This window comes from Natator depressus, chromosome 5 (assembly GCF_965152275.1).
Source record: "Natator depressus isolate rNatDep1 chromosome 5, rNatDep2.hap1, whole genome shotgun sequence".
NCBI classification, from domain to species: domain Eukaryota; kingdom Metazoa; phylum Chordata; order Testudines; family Cheloniidae; genus Natator; species Natator depressus.
Genome location: NC_134238.1, coordinates 2,238,110 through 2,255,919, shown reverse-complemented (window position 1 = coordinate 2,255,919; position 17,810 = coordinate 2,238,110). Strand labels below are relative to the sequence as shown.

Genomic DNA, 17,810 nt, shown 5'->3' with positions numbered 1-17,810 from the left:
GACACTGTAGTAAAGCTGGACTCCCAAGCTAACTTAGTCCTCTTTGCTTTGAAGTGTTGTAAACCAGGTTTTGATTGTGGGATAAAAATACTATAAAGGGATCTTTGAAAACTGAATTGTTTGCCATACAGATAAACAACATTGGATTCTTTTTGGTTTTGGTTGAAACATACAACATGTTTTCATAAAAACCTCAAACATGAGAAAATCCTGTTTACGTATGTTCTTGTTTTTTTTTTTTTAAAGAAAAATGTGTGTGTGTGTGTGTATAACCCTTCTGCTAGGTGGAGTCAGCAGCAAGAAGGGCTGGGTTTGATCTCTAAGGGTTCCTTTTAATACAAAATAGAACCGACTTGAGCCCCCACCCAGTAATTTGGGAAACCTTAATAACAACCCTGGGTGCCCCTTGGAGGCAATGCTTCCCCACTTGCAAGCACCAACCCTGTGCACAAGGAAAGGGAACTTTTATTAAAAGGGAAAGGGAACCCAGCATTAATTTGGGAAAACACCACAATCACATTCAAAAGCACCTGACCCTAAGCAAACATGACCCTACAGTGCGTTGGGCAGTGTCCTTTGCCTCAGCTTCCCACCTTACGGTGGGAAGATCCAACCAATGAATGTCCCATTAACACATCACTCCCCTTTCCTTTTTGCTGTACCCCGCTCACAGTTGGTTGTCCTTGGTTAGTACTGACCCAGAGTTCAGAGGTGCATTCACAGGGTTCACCTCCTACCCCGGGGTGCGGGAAGGTGTTGAGCAATGCCTCTGCTGCTGCCTCTGCAACTGGCTCACAGCTGCTGCCGTTGCTCTGTGGCTGCTCCTCTCTGCTGCTGCTTGTTGCTCCCGTGATGTCACGTTCTGAGGTTCTTCCGCTTAACTCAGGTCTTAGTGATTTCAGCCTCAGGGCTTAGTGATTTCAGCAAGTAGTGGGGAACTTCGCATTCAGTGCAGTCTCTGTGTTGTCTTTGACTGTGCCCATTCAAGGTCTAAGGCTTAGCCCCTAGCTCAGCAGTGATGTCAGCTCTAGGAATCACCAGCCAGAAACAAGGACTCTCAATTGAGTTCAATCAGCTCTGTCAAAAACGGAAAGGGGCAGATCAAATGGCATCTAGGACTCTTTGGGCAAAGTGTACACCACCAGGTCAGGACACCTGCCACCACACTACCCATTCTTGTCTTCACTGGGATTTGATATCCCTACTCCCTGCCTAGCAAGTGAGGTTCAGTTTAGGATTACCCCTCTCAATCAGGGCATGCTAAGTACAGTTTTCCTGCACTTTACTTACACCGTAAGGATAATAATATTTCATTATCCCTGCATTCAAATTTTAAAAATGTATTAAAGCCAATGTTAAAAAAAATTATATAAAACACAAGTTAAGAAAAGTGTCTGTACATCTGGGTATAGTGCTTAGATTATCCCCAATACAAAGTTTGTTTTAAAAGTCATAAGATATACATAGTGCATAGCCAGCAATAACCCAAATTAAGGTTAATACATTTAACAATACAGTTTAAATATTAGTATCCAAGTATTTGGGTACATCACTCATGAAAAGTTATACAGAGTCTTGGAATCATAGAATATCAGGGTTGGAAGGGACCTCAGGAGGTCATCTAGTGCAACCCCCTGCTCAAAGCAGGACCAATCCCCAACTAAATCATCCCAGCCAGGGCTTTGTCAAGCCTGACCTTAAAAACCTCTAAGGAAAGAGATAAGGAGGATTTGTGGCACCTTAGAGACTAACAAATTTATTTGAGCATAAGCTTTCGTGAGCTACAGCTCACTTCATTGGATGCAAACAGATTCCACCACCTCCCTAGGTAACCCATTCCCGTGCTTCACCACCCTCCTAGTGAAAAAGTTTTTCCTAATATGCAACCTAAACCTCCCCCACTGCAACTTGAGACCATTGCTCCTCGTTCTCTCATCTGGTACCACTGAGAACAGCCGAGCTCCATCCTCTTTGGAACCCCCTTTCAGGTAGTTGAAAGCAGCTCATTCTTCTCTTCTGCAGACTAAACAATCCCAGTTCCCTCGGCCTTTCCTCATATGTCGTGTGCTCCAGTCCCCTAATCATTTTTGTTGCCCTCTGCTGGACTCTTTCCAATTTTTCCACATCCTTCTTGTAGTGTGGGGCCCAAAACTGGACACAGATGAGGCCTCACCAATGCCGAATAGAGGGGAAGGATCACATCTCTCGATCTGTTGGTAATGCTCCTACTTATACAGTCCAAAATGCTGTTAGCCTTCTTGGCAACAAGGACACACTGACTTATATCCCGCTTCTCGTCCACTGTAACCCCTAGGTCCTTTCCTGCAGAACTGCTGCCTAGCCACTCGGTCCCTCGTCTGTAGCAGTGCGTGGAATTCTTCCGTCCTAAGTGCAGGACTCTGCACTTGTCCTTGTTGAACCTCATCAGATTTCTTTTGGCCCAATCCTCTAATTTGTTGAAGTCCCTCTGTATCCTATCCCTACCCTCCAGCTTATCTACCACTCCTCCCAGTTTAGTGTCATCTGCAAACTTGCTGAGGGTGCAATCCGCGCCAACCTCCAGATCATTAATGAAGATATTGAACAAAGCCGGCCCCAGGACTGACCCTTGGGGCAGTCCACTTGATACCGGCTGCCAACTAGACATGGAGTCCTCGATCGCTATCCGTTGAGCCCGATGATCTAGCCAACTTTCTATCCACCTTATAGTCCATTCATCCAGCCCATACTACTTTAACTTGCTGGCAAGAATACTGTGGGAGACCATATCAAAAGCTTAATTAAAACTATCTTTAGTTAGGTTTTTTCCTCAAAAAGCATTTTATCAAAAAAAAATCCAATTTAAATTAAAAAAAAAAAATCATTGTTTTTTATCCACACTGGCTGCTGGCTCCAAGGGATGAATGCTAGTGGTGATAAATGCTTCTATTTTCATGTACATATGTGTCCATTTTAAGAACTTATATGGCACCCATCACCATAATATCTCACAATCTCTAATGTATTTATTCTTGCACATCCCAGGGAGGCAGGGCAGGGCTGGGCTATCTTCCTCTTATACATTTGGGGCTCGGAGGTGCAGACAGAATAAATGACTTGCCCAAAATCGATATCTGCTTTGATCTGCTCTGGAGGAAGCTGTGTTTCTGTGGTTGGTGAAATATCCCTGTGTATGGATGAGAGAGTGTATATCAGTGCGTAAAGGACGTTGGAATCCTAAATTTACACTAGAAATGTAGTCTTTTGTAATTAAGCAAAGGAGTAAAACACCAGTTAAGCATGCATGAGGCACAGAGAGATGAAGTGTAGGTCTGCACAAGAAACTTTTTCCGGCATAACTGTCAGTTAGAGATGTGACTTTTTTTTTTTTTTAAAAACATTGCTATGCTGGAAAAAGCCCTAGTGGAGAAGCAGTTATACTGGCAAAAAAGTGTTTTTGCCGGTATAGCTTGTTTTTGCTTGCCAGTCCCCAGCATAAGCTATACCAGCATAAGCACTTCTTGGTTGGTATAAGTGTGTCTACACTGGGAGGGTTCTCTGGTGTAGCTTTACTGGCAAACCTTGCCTAGCATACTCAAGGACTAAGCCATTTGTCCAAGGTCACGCAGGAAGTCTGTGACAGGCAGGGAATTGAATCTGTCTCCAAGCTCCCATGCTAGTCCCCAACCACTGAATCCTCCTTTCTTGGTATGTAAGCTGCCCCTGAAATCGCAGTTGCTACACTGCTTAATGTGGTAGAAAACGTTTGCTGTTTTGACAGCACTTCATCTAATAATGCCTTGATCGATGTTGCAAGTATGCAGTGCATTTCTAAAGCCAGTTCTGCCTATAGTTGACTTCGTTGTCATCTGTGGAATGTGAGAGGCATTTGGCTTTGATAGTCTTATCATCCAATCGTGTTAAACACTCTCCTCTCTGGCGGTAAAACGTGGACACTCTCTGTAGCAGGCACTTGAAGCAATTAGAGCGTTTTCACATGTGCTCTCTCTCATCTCTAACATCAGGTGGTCGGACAGGATACCAAATGTTGAAGTCCTGGACCAGTGCTGTATGACTAGCATTGAATCTGTAACCCTACAGGTGCAGCTTTGCTGGGCTGGTCACCTTGTACATGTGGTGGATATGTGACTCCCCAAAGCCATATTTTATGGACAGTTGAAAACAGAGCCCTGCGCAGCTACACAATTTCCATCCGCAGAGATAAATCCGATTTCCGTGGAGCTGCAGGGCTCTACTGGGAACCGCAGTGGCAAAAGAAGCAGCATGTCAGGCCACCTCTCGAAGGAGCCAGTGCCCTGTGTGGATAGCCCCTCTGGCGTGGCGATACTGCCTCCAGCTCTGCCCTCTGGGGCAGGCACCAGGCTCACCGACAGCTGTCCCTGGTCGCACTAATGTGTGCAAGTGGCTTGCACACCCCCGGACAGGAGATGCAGATAGCTGTGTGGAAGGGACTCTGTGTGTGGACACATCTGTGGATCCCTCAACAGTTTACATTTGCACAGAAGATGCACTCAAACTGACTTATACATTGACTATGATGGGAGACTCCAACAATCCTAACCACTGAACCAGCCTTTCTGTGCTCTGGAAAGCCCTAGATGTATGGGAAGGATTCTCCCTTCAATCCCTGGCTACTTCATCTAGATATTCATGTGGTGTTTTCCAGGGTGATTTAAGGGATACACATCTTCATTTTGGATCAGCGTTTTCACCCAGTGGCAATCTCATCTTCTTTGCTCATGAACGCCACCAGAGCAGCTCTCCTTTGCAGCCAGGAGCACAGACAGGCTGCCCTAAGGTTGCTATCCCACTCCCAATTAGTTGCTAGGAAACATAAAAGCAGAATGCTAGCGAAGGCGGAATATCATCACCGTGTTGCTCACGGCTTCACCCAGGCAATGGGACAGTGGTCCTGATGTTGCTCTGTCACACACTGTGTGTTGCAGTATGTATACACTGTATGTTACGCTGGTCCAAGAGAAATTAATTTTGTTTATGTTCATATTGCTATTTACCAGTCCAGGTTCTCTAATTTTTTACTCTTTTATGAAGCTGGAGAAGGTGTATTGTAGCTTCTTCCCCCCCAAGGAAAGGCTCCCTTAACAGCAAAGTGTACCACATTGACCTGTCCAAAAAAGTATTCTCAAATAGCAGAAGAAATCAAAGGTGCTTCCTTGGCTGATAAAACTAGTTAGTGTTTTTAGTATTTTTTGTAGCTCTAAAACTCCTTGTAAAAGGCAGCAGTTCAGCTTCTGGCAGCATTATATGTGGGGTATTTGAGATTAGATTTTTTTTTTTTTCCCCCAGACAGAGCATTTCTACTTTCGTCTTTGGAAGCATTTTCTAGTTCGGAAGTAGCTTTTTAAACTGCTGGACATCACAGTTTGCTTTCTCTTTGCAAATATGAATGTTGGTTACTTTCTTCCTAGCCCTGAAACAGCATTAAAGCTTTAGATTTTAAGTCAGAAAGAAAAATAACTTTGATGTGAAATAACGTTTCTTGGTTTGTCTGTTCTCTGGTTTGAAATGATCCTTCCTCTAACCAGTAGATGGAGAAAGGGAGACACAGTTGAAGCCATCAAAGCAGTTCCTTTGCCTGAAATTCCTCCCTAAGATGGTTCACTGATTAGTGCCTCATAAAATTTTGAACAGAAGTTGGCTGGGGTTTTGCACTTGATTTCTTGATCTGTACGTTGAAGTTAAGTAGAGAGTTTTGTTTGGGATTCAATTCTCCAGTTTGGGACAAGTACCAAGATACTTTCAACAAGCTAATAATTTGTATGACAGCACTGACAGAGCAGGAAGTTACATTTGTGTATGTGTAAGCACTCAGTTTTAAAAAATACCACCTATACCTCATTCAAATGCTAGTCTGAACACTGCTGAACTCAAAGCCTGCCTGTCCTGGGTCAAGAACCTAAGATGTGGAACTGAAAGGGAAAGCTGGATATTAACAGGTGTCCGCTTACTTTGCTGGAGGCATAGGGTTTACTTTTTGTTTCAAGAGTATTTTTGTTCTTGTAGCCTATTTCCACCTGAGACTGTCTCAGAGGACCCTTAAGTTTGCAGTCTCTAGTTGTACAATTATTGATCTGTATCTGGGTGATGAATAAGTCAGTGAATAATTCATGAGACTCTTTAGCCTGGTGGCAATCGAGGGACAATTAACTATTTATAAGCCTTCCAAATTCCTTTGACCAACATTGTGTGGATGCACTCTGCCAAGCAAAAGGAGCTATGTAGCAGTGCATCATTCCCCTGAAATCTGGTCTCAGAAGAACTGCAGCTGTACAAAAATGCTCTGAAGACGAGCGCTGAATGTTGTGTCCCTTCAGAGTGCTCTTATCCCAACAGGGGGTCCCTGACGCAGACTGTAAGGCTTCCTTGCTCTTCACAAGAAGCAAGGTGCAGCCAATTTTTCCCTCCTGTGCTGGGAAGCCTAGAACAGGGCAATATTTCACAAAGCATTCCTGAGTTGCTGTTTACCTCACAGGAAAGGTGAGTATGACACCTGTAGGCTTCCTGTGTTGGTAGAGGACACAAAAGCAGTCCTTGGATTTAGGGGCTAGTGTTTTAAACTTTCTCTCAAGTGGGCATGCTGGAGAGTGGTCTAAACAAATTACTTACGCTGGGATGATACATCTGGAAGAGATGTACTGATGAGAGATGCTCCCTTTACCAATGGGGGAGGGAGGAAGTCTTTCCTATCTATACTCCTGGTAACAAAGGTCTTGACCAATCTCAGCATATGAAGGTTACATGTCCCTACTAGACCCCTGCTGGCTGAGAATCGCATGACTGTTCCCTTCGTAAGGGATGGGAGTGGCTGATCCTTTCACACTGAGGGCGGGCACCGTAGAGAACCAGCCCAGGAATACAGAGAACCAAGTCACCTCTCTGTATTCCAGCCCAGGATCCCACTCCATGTGCTGTCGTCATGTTTCCTTGTGACTGTGTCAAGTCCACAGGATGGATATGTGACTGCCTTTGGAAAAAGGCTGTAGCCTACTGTTAAATGCCTGTCGCTTAAGTGAGGTTATATGTTCACTTGTGTGCAAATAGTTGCCACTTACAGTCAGAAGCTGAGTTTACAGTTACCGTCTAGTTTCCCCTTAAACGTTGCCTCTTCTCTTCTTCTTTTCTTTCAGTGAGATTAGTCGGCTGGACCTGGGCCTGATTGTTGAAGTATGGAACAAAGGGCTGATCTGGGACACGATGGTCGGGACCGTGTGGATTGCACTTAAGGCCATCCGGCAGTCTGATGAGGTTAGCTAGCACAGAACACTAATGTGAAAGTGCAGTGTCAAGGTTACTATGCCTCTAATGTAGTCACATGGTGCACATAACTACTGTATGCCAATTACAGGTGCTCCTGAGAAGCTTGGGGAAGTGTGTGGAAGGGGCCCTGTATTTTTGGATCACAGAGGCTGCTAGTAAGCCAAACAAAAATTGAATCTACTGGAGATGCTTCTGAGGTCTCAGTTCTACAAATGTAAAAAGAGATCTAATTTTGTGAAGCACCTATAGCTTTGGTAGCTCACATATAGACCTCTCAAAAACTGATTTGTTAGAATTGTAACACTCATGGGAAAAATTGTAAAAAATATTACTGCATAGCATGCTAACAGCTGTATTCAAGGGGCTGTTATGCGCCACCCTTGTAACAAGCACTCTGACCTTCACCTGGTGGCATGAGGACTTTTCCTTAGGAGTTATACTTAATGCTAGAGGATACCTGCAGATTCCCTAAATAAAGCCACAAAACATTGTTTACTATGAGTAGTGTTGGCTGCGAAGTAACAGGGATTTCCTAAATTCTGAAACTCTTCTGTTAGCTACTCAAGTAACAAGTTCTGAAAGCAGGTCTAAACTTACTCATTTATTTTCGTAGCTCCAAGCCCAGTGTATGTGGACACTATTTAAAAGAGAGAGATTTTACAGTGCTGGATATTATAGAGCCAGGAGATGGTAATTAACTTTGGCAGTAGGAGAAAATGGGCAAAAGGAGGTAGAGGGAACCCAGCCCCAACAAACTTGTTTGTGCTAAATTGTCTTAGGAGCCCCAGTTCTCCTCAGTGATTGTTATTGAATACTCTATGCAAAATTCCCATCGGACGTGAGTAGGTTTGCTGCAGTTATATTTTAAATTCTCTCTTCCTTATCTTGGTATAAGCATTTAAATGATCCTGCAGAATTTGTGCAGCCAAAGCTCCAGGGGAAGTAGTCAGCAGTGGGGTATGGCAATCAGAAAACTGGGTTAATTTTTAGGAGTAAAGACTAGCAGGGTATATTGCTAATCTTATTAATCCTGTTGGGTTGTTCCTGGGCTCCTTATCAGCAAATGTCCAATGGAATTCATTATATAAGGATGACTGCCAGGATAAAGTATCATCAGACCCAGGGACTTGAGTACATGGCTTTTAATTTATAGGAAGGACCTGGAGAGTGGTCTACGCTGGAGGCAGAAGTCGTAATGAAGCATGATGAGATCTGTGGGACCAAAAAGCCAACTCCCCATAAAATTTTGCTGGATACAAGATTCGAGTTACCTTTTGGTGAGTTGTATTTTGGTGGCTTAACTGGAATGCTACAATCTGAGGGATAAACATTTCAGTGGAATTCTGTTTATATCGTTGTCATTGTTTATATTACAATATATTAGAACATAGAACATATGTTGTGCTCTCAGCCTAACTGCAGATGAAATTTCATATGACAGCTTCGTTGTTAAATCTTTTGTTACCTAGGTGCTCAGCATAAATAAGAGGGATTTCTTTGTGCCATGAATCTTTAGCCTAGCGTGAGCTAAAGCTAGTAGTTGCTTTAGGTGTTTCAGGAGTGACACACAAGACACTTCATTTTGAAGCAGGGAGCACGTTTCAAACCACTTACCTGACAGTTTATTCATTCTAAATGGTGCAATAAATTGGAGAGCTGTGCAATTTATTTAATAAAGTACAAGTGCCATCTACAGCTCTGTTTATAAATAAAGTTGGATGTTTGTTTTGTTTGTATCCCAGCTTAATATCATCTACCCAACATCACAGGAATAACAGACTTCTATGGGAGCAGTTTTTCAGCTATATAGATGCATCTGGTTAAAAAAATACAGAACGTTCAAAATCAGCTAATTTAGAGCAAAAGCATCAGTCATAAAGAAATTACAGTATATCTACAGGGAAAAGTTAGATTAGAAAAGATTTAGTCATCTTAGTGGTCTGTATACACACAGGACTACGCTACTTCCTCCCCAACCCATAAGGGGCTGTTGGGAATGCTAAAGGCATAGGGACAACCTTAGCTCTTGCTTCCTTGGTTATCTGGTTGAACTTGCTAAGCGTTTTAAACTTGTTCATCAGTATAAGGTGACGTCTTCTATTCTAATGACAGGTTTCAGAGTAGCAGCCATGTTAGTCTGTATTCGCAAAAAGAAAAGGAGTACTAGTTCACGAAAGCTTATGCTCAAAGAAATTGGTTAGTCTCTAAGGTGCTACTAGTACTCCTTCTCTTCTATTCTAGCTGTTTGACTCCTTTGCAGTACTCCTGTTCTTTTCAGATGGACAGTTATTCCACCAGAACATTTTCAGTTAGCTTTAGATAACAGAAGATAGAAGTATGATGTGGAATCAGTGTCTTTGGCATCGTTAACACCGGGGAGAATCTTGATTTCTTGGTCTGTCTGAGATATAAGTGACTTACTGTAAATAAAAGTAAGTGAACAGGTGACACTCTTGTGAAATAATTGGCTCTCAAACAAGAGGGAATTCAGCAATATGACAATGACTAGATTTGGACAAATGCAGTTAAAAACTATTCAACTTTTTTTGTGAATTGCCAGATTCACATTATGACCCCTTCTGTTGTCGTCTTTGTGAATATTTAGGTGAATGAGCTTTTCAGAAGGATGTCTGCGGAAAGCCAAAGCAGCAAGAATACTTGTATGAGTGGGTGGGTGAGATTCTGTGGCCTGCGTTGTGCAGGAGGTCAGACTAGATGATCATAACGGTCCCTTCTGACCTTAGTATCTATGAATCTATGAGCTGCCTTCTGGGCTGAGTAGCATTGCACCATGATTCTGCAGATTGGTTAGATTGTTGGTGCACTATCTTTGGCACTTGGACAACCAGCTTCAGAATTGGCCATCCTGCTGTAGAGCCAAGTTAAGCAGTATTCCTCTTACGTACCCCTTCCTATGGTGTAAGCAGGACTCAGGATTTGGCCTTGAGGCTCTAAGATCTGTGTCAAGATTGCATGTTCTGAAAACCTTACTGAGGGTGATTTTTGTGCGTGCAGATAGCTGAATGATGAGGTAGATCAGAATGAACATAATATTTTATAAATATAATAGACATTCCTTTTTAATTAGTTAAATAAAATTACCTTATGCTGGATACATAAGAAATTTTTTTTATCAAAGCATGTTTTGCATTTAAAACTGATTTATTAAGTTAAGTAAATATTATTTATAGTTAGTGAATTGAACTGATTGTCTCGTCACCATGTTCGTCAAGATTCTAGAACTAGCAGATCTCATCCTTTCACACCTAGATTTTATTAGAGGTTTTTAAGGCCTGGATTGACAAAGCCTTGGCTGGGATGATTTAGCTGGACTCTCCAATTTTTCCACATCCTTCTTGTAGTGTGGGGCCCAAAACTGGACACAGTACTCCAGATGAGGCCTCACCAGTGTCAAATAGAGGGGAACGCTCACATCCCTCGATCTGCTGGCAATGCCCCTACTTATACATCCCAAAATACCATTGGCCTTCCTGGCAACAAGGGCACACTGTTGACTCATATTCAGCTTCTCGTCCACCGTAACCCCTAGGTCCTTTTCTGTAGAACTGCTGTTTAGCCATTCGGTCCCTAGTCTGTAGCGATGCATGGGATTCTTCCGTCCTAAGTGCAGGACTCTGCACTTCTCCTCGTTGAACCTCATCAGATTTCTTTTGGCCCAATCCTCCAATTTGTCTAAGTCCCTCTGTATCCTATCCCTACCCTCCAGTGTATCTACCTCTCCTCCCATTTTAGTGTCATCTACAAACTTGCTGAGGGTGCAATCCACACCATCCTCCAGATCATTTATGAAGGTATTGAAGAAAACCGGCCCCAGAACCGACCCTTGGGGCACTCCACTTAATACCGGCTGCTAACTAGACATGGAGCCATTGATCACTACCCGTTGAGCCTGACAATCTAGCCAGCTTTCTATTCACCTTGTAGTGCATCCATCCAGCCCATACTTCTTTAACTTGCTGGCAAGAATACTGTGGGAGAATGTGGCAAAAGCTCGGTGCTTTTGTGCAGGACACCTCTCCTGTTGCATCCCTTCGCACAGCTCTGCATCCTCACACTGTCCTTCTACTTGAGTGCTGCTTTTCAGTTACCACAGTGAATATACATAAGGACCAGCTGTTGAAGAAGAGAAGTTATTTACCTTTGTAACTGGAGGTTCCTTGAGATGTATGGTCTCTATGTGTATTGCACTACCTACCCTTCTTCCCCTCTGCTGCGGCTCATTTTTGGATTTGCGGTGGAGAAGGAACTTGATGATCTCGGTTGGAGGCTGAGGAGAACAAGGGCACATGAGTGGACTGACAGTGCTTTCAAAATTCTCCAATTCTGGGTGCATGGAGCGCATGCGTACCCACAATGGAATACAGATAGGGACCATACATCTTGAAGAACCTCCAGTTACTATAAGGTGAGTAACTTTCTTTTTCTTGTTTTTTAACTTTGAATGTCCTAATCACTAAACTGAACTAGTTACATAAACTCTGCACCTGCAGAAGAGGCTGTTGTAAAAAGCAGAAATAGCACTTCAACTTGATTCTTAGGTAGTGGCTTGGCTAGTGGTGTCTACCAGTCTGGCTTTCTTTAAAACTATGGCAGCAAACGTAATGCATAATGTTTTATTTAATTTAAATGATTTTAATAGATCAGAGTAAGTTTAGGCCTTAACACAGGGTGTCATAATTCATAGGATCATGGATTCTAAGGCCAGAAGGGACCACTGTGATCATCTAGTCTGACCTCCTGTAGAACACAGGCCAGAGAACTTCTCGAAAGTAATTCCAGGATCAGATCTTCTAGAAAAACATCCAATCTTGATTTTAAAATGGTCAGTGATGGAGAGTCCACCACAATTTTAACTTTAAATAAGCTTATATTAAAAAAAAAAAAACCAAACCCTGTAATTATTTTAAATAAAATCCAATTTAAATAAAAAAAATCCAATTTTTGTAATTCAAAAAATTAGTTTTTATATACCATTGAACTCATTGACATAATTCAACTCTTTATCCTATGAGTGAACTACTCATTTACCTGGAGTAGAGGGATTGATTTTGGGGGGCCTTGTATTTGTCTTTATCGTGATCACTTTGCTTGCATATTGCATCACTTCTCCATGCATTAGACTGTGATCTCTTTCTCTGTGCTGGCAAAGTGTCTGGTGGAATTTAGACACTAATGCAATATAGATAATAAATCACCTTAAACTTTAGGGGATATGTTAGTTTCCTTCTATATTACTAATGAAGCAAGACTATCTACAGAAACTTGCTCGTTCTGCATTGCAAAAATTCCATCCTCATCTTGTATGAGTGTAAAGTAAAAATCCCTCATGTAAAGTGCTGATTTCTTTTTACAGCCAGTAAAGCAGTCACCTTAAAGACCTTTGTATAGTAGAACAGACTTCTGTGTTTGATAAATGCAAAGTCCCTTATGTCTTAAATGTGATTTCGCCCCCCCACCCCATTCCTATATTCTCATCAAGAATTGAAAGCAGCACATTGCTTTTCTTGCTATTCTTTAAAAACACATTGCCCAATATATGAGCACAACATAAATCTCTGAGGAGCAGGGATTATAACACAAAAGTGAGAAAGTTAAGTGAATTACAATTCTTTTTTGACTTTAAAAATGTGTAAAATCCCAATTAGAAGATCCCTTTTAAGTCTGTTGACATTTTAAAAAGTGAAATACTTGTTCCTTCATTTAACCTGCCAACTCCTGAGTTCAGAGTCTCTGAACCACTTGATGTCTCCAAGCAGCTACAGCAGCACTCTGTGCTCTTTTAAGTGGTGTGGTGCAGTCAGCTGTTGCAGGGTAATTATTAATTTAGGTTTTGTCAAGTACATTACATGAAAATCCATTCTCCTTCCGTTATCTTATTTCATTTGTTTGTATTTCTTCCAAGAATGCTTATATCACAGTTAAGTTTTAGAGAAAACCTGTGGAGACACAAATTAAATTTGTTCTCTGTTCTCTGTATCATGTCTGGGTCACCCATTCGGTGTTATGGAAATGTTTTTTCTTGAAGACTTTGCAGAACCCCAGAAGGAACACTTGTTTAACAAGCAAAAGATGTTGTTGGTTTTTTTTCTTGCTGCTAGGCTTAAGGTATTCTCCTTGGCTTTCACCTCTGCCACCTTGAGAAGGCTTTAGGGTTCATTGCCCTCCATCCTGGGTAAAAACTTTTGGTCATGGTTCAGCTGCTAACAGTCTCTGTACTTCAGTTTCTCTGTCTATCATCCGATGAAGCTCACGAAAGCTCATGCTCAAATAAATGTGTTAGTCTCTAAGGTGCCACAAGTCCTCCTTCTCTTTGTCATGTCGATGAAGCAACATTTCCGTGCTTCTCTCTGTTCAAACAGACATTCTGCTCCCTTTTTTCCTTTTTAGTCTTTCCTTTCAGGCGCCTAACGTCTGTGGGTTGGTCTGCTAGCCCATTGCTGTAGTTGCCTAGCAATAGCTTATGGCTTGCAGAGTCCAAGGGTTCGCTGTCCTTAAGAGTGAGATTTACAGCCCCAAAGAGGTGAGATTCAAGGCTGAGTGAGACTTTTCAGGTGCTGTTAGGTCATACCTAAAGTCAGGGACTCTCCTCTTTAGTCCTTGGCAACATCCAACAGTCCAGGTTTTTAATCAAGCCAGCACTTAATAGTTTTAAAATGTGCATTGCTTAATATTGCATATGAAACACTTAAATGTCCTACTTCATACTGAAGTCTAAGGCACGTGAGAATTCTATATGCCATGCAAACCAGTGGATTTTAAGAAAAACAATTATTTGCTGGTTGGAACATAAACCTGGATGGGTAGAGATCTCTGAGGACCAGAATTGTTGTTATCTGATTAGGCACAGTGTCAGTGGACAAAACGAGTAACATTAAAAAAACCCCAAAACTTGCTTTTATATAAACTTAAAAAGAAACTTTTTGTCAATACAGCAGTGTGTTTATTTTGCATATAGCCATGCCATAGTAATGATCCATTTGAAAAACACTTGACAGTACAAATATTTGGTTCGTATATTATTGCTCATTTACTGTAAACTAAAATAAAATCAGATTCCAAAATAAATAAATGCAAAATAAATTAATTAAAATTAATTAATTAAAATAAAACACAGCCATGCAATACATTAAATGAATGTAAAATAAAGTAATTTAATTAATTTGAAGCTAACAAACCATAGATAATGGATTCAGATTCCACATTTCTTTTAATATCTAATTCGGTTTCACAGCTTATTCATGTGCTTTGTTATAGTGCCATATGGCCTGTTTTGCTGTTTTTATAACTTCTTTTGGTTGCTCAAACTTGCAACATGGCTCAGGAGTTGCCAGCTTCACTTGAATAATAGAGAACTGTATCCCATCTAGTCCAAGGTTTGGTCTGAATGGTGTCTTATTCTTTCAAACATGACTGAACACTCTCTCTTCTCCTGAATTTGAGTGGAGTAACACTAAGACAAGCCTGGCAAGCCTGGACAGTAATGGGAACTTGAGAAAACCACTGGGGCTTTCGACATGGCGAAGATATGCCACACAGTGTCCATCCTGTACTGCACAGAGGTGTTATATGTGTGAGTCTGTAGTGCTGCCTCATTCCATACACACTGAGTGATAGCTCAGGGAAGGAGAATCTGGGGAACTACAGACCAGTCAGACTCAGCTGAGTCCCTGGAAAAATCATGGAGCAGGTCCTGAAGGAAACCATTTTGAAGCACTTGGAGGGGTGGAAGGTGATCAGGAACAGTCAACATGGATTCACCAAGGGCAAGTCATGCCTGACAAACCTGATTGCTTTCTATGATGATATAACTGGCTCCGTGGCTCTGGAGAAAGTGGTGGATGTGATATATCTTGACTTTAGCAAAGCTTTTGATACAGTCTTCCACAGTAGTCTTGCCAGGAAGTTTAAGTAGTATGGTTTGGATGAATGGACTATAAGGTAGATAGAAGGCTGGCTAGATTGTCAGGATCAACGGGTAGTGATCAATGGCTCCACGTCTAGTTTGCAGCCGGCATCCAGCGGAGACCTCCAGAGGTCGGTCCTGGAGCCAGTTTTGTTCAACATCTTTATTAATGATCTGGATGATGGGATGGATAGCACCCTCAGCAAGTTCGTGGATGACACTAAGCTTGGGGGGAGAGGTAAATACTCTGGAGGGTAGGGATAGGGTCCAGAGTGACCTAGACAAATTGGAGGATTGGGCCAAAAGAAATCTGATGAGGTTCAACAAGGACAAGTGCAGAGTCCTGCACTTAGGATGGAAGAATCCCATGCACCGCTACAGGCTGGGGACAGAATGGCTAAGCAGCAGTTCTGCAGAAAAGGACCTGGGGATTACAGTGGATAAGAAGCTGGATGTGTGCCAGCAGTGTGCCCTTGTTGCCAAGAAGGCTGTCACGGCTGAATCTCCACTCTGTCACTTTGAGTACAGAAGGTGGGGGCCCACAAGGGTTTTAAAAATTAATACTTTCCACTCCAGGCTTGTATTAAGCTCCCAATGCTTATCTCTGACCTTGGCTTGCCACTAAATGTTGCCACCACCCAAATGCAAAAAAACCCTTCTTGGACCGAGGAAGGAGCACTTGGGAATTCCTCCCTGTGGGGTACCCTCAGGCCCTTTCTCCACCCCTCCAAGGAAGAGCTGAGAAAGCAAACAAAGGAAATTAGCTGTTGCTACCAGCTAATCAAACAACATGCAAACCTCTCAGGATCCCAAAAATCCAATCCTGTTTTTAAAAAGATAAATTTTATTAAAAACAAAAAGGAAGAAAATACATCTGGAACTTAGGCTTTTGCTAGATTTTAAAGAGCAATTGCAAAAATTAGCATCCAAAATAGCTTTCTTGGGGATTAGTTTAAAGGTTACAAGCAAACAAAAGTATCTGGGGTTAGCACAGAGGAGTTCACAAGCCTTAAAAAATAAACTGAAATAAACCTAATTGCATCTTCCTAAACATTCCTAATTTTCTTACGTATTTGGGTTGTTAAAAGTAGTTCTAGATATGATCTGATGGTTTTCGTATCTGGTTCAAACTTTACACAGCATTCCTGCTGCCTGTCTCTTTCGCCCAGAGAGAACAGACAAAGGGAAGGTTTATTTCCCAATTTAAAAAAGATCTACCTTCCCATTGGCTCTTTTGGTCAGATGCCCGCTTCCTTTTCTTTACCTGGGGGACTTTTAACCCTTTACAAGTAAAGCAAGCAGAGAACAGCTACCAAGAGGGATTTTAGAGCTAACTGGTTGGCTGGGTGTCGATCAAAGGGAGCTACCCTCGCTTCATTTATCACAAAGGTTAACGGCATATTGGGTTGCATTAGTAGGAGCATTGCCAGCAGATCAAGGGAAGTGATTATTCCCCTCTATTCGTCACTGGTGAAGCCACATCTGGAGTATTGCGTCCAGTTTTGGGCCCCCCACTATGGAAAGGATGTGGAGAAATTGGAGAGAGTCCAGTGGAGAGCAATGAAAATGATCAGGGGGTTGGGGCATATGAATTACGAGGAGAAGCTGAGGGAACTGGGGTTATTTAGTCTGCAGAAGAGAAGTGAGGGGGGATTTGATAGCAGCCTTCAACTACCTGAAGAGGGGTTCCAAAGAGGATGGAGCTAGGCTGTTCTCAGTGGTGGCAGATGAGAGAACAAGGAGCAATGGTCTCAAGTTGCAGTGGGGGAGGTTTAGGTTGGATATTAGGAAACACTATTTCACTAGGAGGGTGGTGAAGCACTGGAATGGGTTACCTTGGGAAGTGGTGGAATCTCTATCCTTAGAAGTCTTTATGGTCAGGCTTGACAAAGCCCTGGCTGGGATGATTTAATTGTGGTTGGTCCTGCTTTGAGCATGGGGTTGGACTAGATGGCCTCCTGAAGTCTCTTCCAACCCTAATCTTCTATGATTCTATGATAGCTGATTTCTACATCGATTGGTAATCAACAAACTCCTCTTGCAGCTTCTTTATCTCAGGTGGAGAGAGATTGAACATGTGCTGGTATCTTCTAACGAAGTGCAACCTGTTCAAAAGTGCAGGGATTCTCAAACTATTTGTGCTGGGACCCCGTTTGAAAATATTTCAGGCTGTGATGACCGTCCCCCACCCCCAAAAGTGTTAGCAAATTATTGTACATACTCATAAGTGCACTAAAAGAAGCATATTATCATCCCTGCAGTCAAAGGCACTGAAGCCTTTCAAAAAGTGTAAAGCAACATTTCTCAGGAATAAATATGTGGACTTTAAGGAACAAATTTTGGGGGGGGGAGGAAGGCAACAGACATAGTTACGGGAGCTGGAAGCCTTTTCCAGTGATTTTGGTAATCATCGTAGCGTTGTCCAAGGGTTGTGGCTTTATACACAACTGTAGACAAACAAGTATCTGGACTCTTAATGTGAGGGGTGCTGCTGTTTTGAAGCCACACTTCTTTTGAATTGTGGCTCCAGGGAACTGAGGAAGACCCTTAAATTGTCCTCTACGTTCAGTTTTGCCCAGTGTTGTTCTTTAAGCAAGTCAAAGCTGAA

At 42.3% G+C, this 17,810-nt stretch overlaps 1 protein-coding gene across 4 annotated transcripts in view; it reads left to right on the top strand.

Moving 5' to 3' along the window:
- Positions 1-17,810, top strand: part of UNC13B (unc-13 homolog B) — a 400,249-nt gene that overhangs the window by 74,249 nt on the left and 308,190 nt on the right. For all 4 annotated transcript variants that reach the window (XM_074952218.1, XM_074952216.1, XM_074952217.1 and 1 more), the window contains exons 4-5: positions 7,149-7,266; positions 8,432-8,555. In XM_074952218.1, the coding sequence (XP_074808319.1) occupies positions 7,149-7,266; positions 8,432-8,555 (242 nt within the window). The remainder of the gene's footprint in view (positions 1-7,148; positions 7,267-8,431; positions 8,556-17,810) is intronic.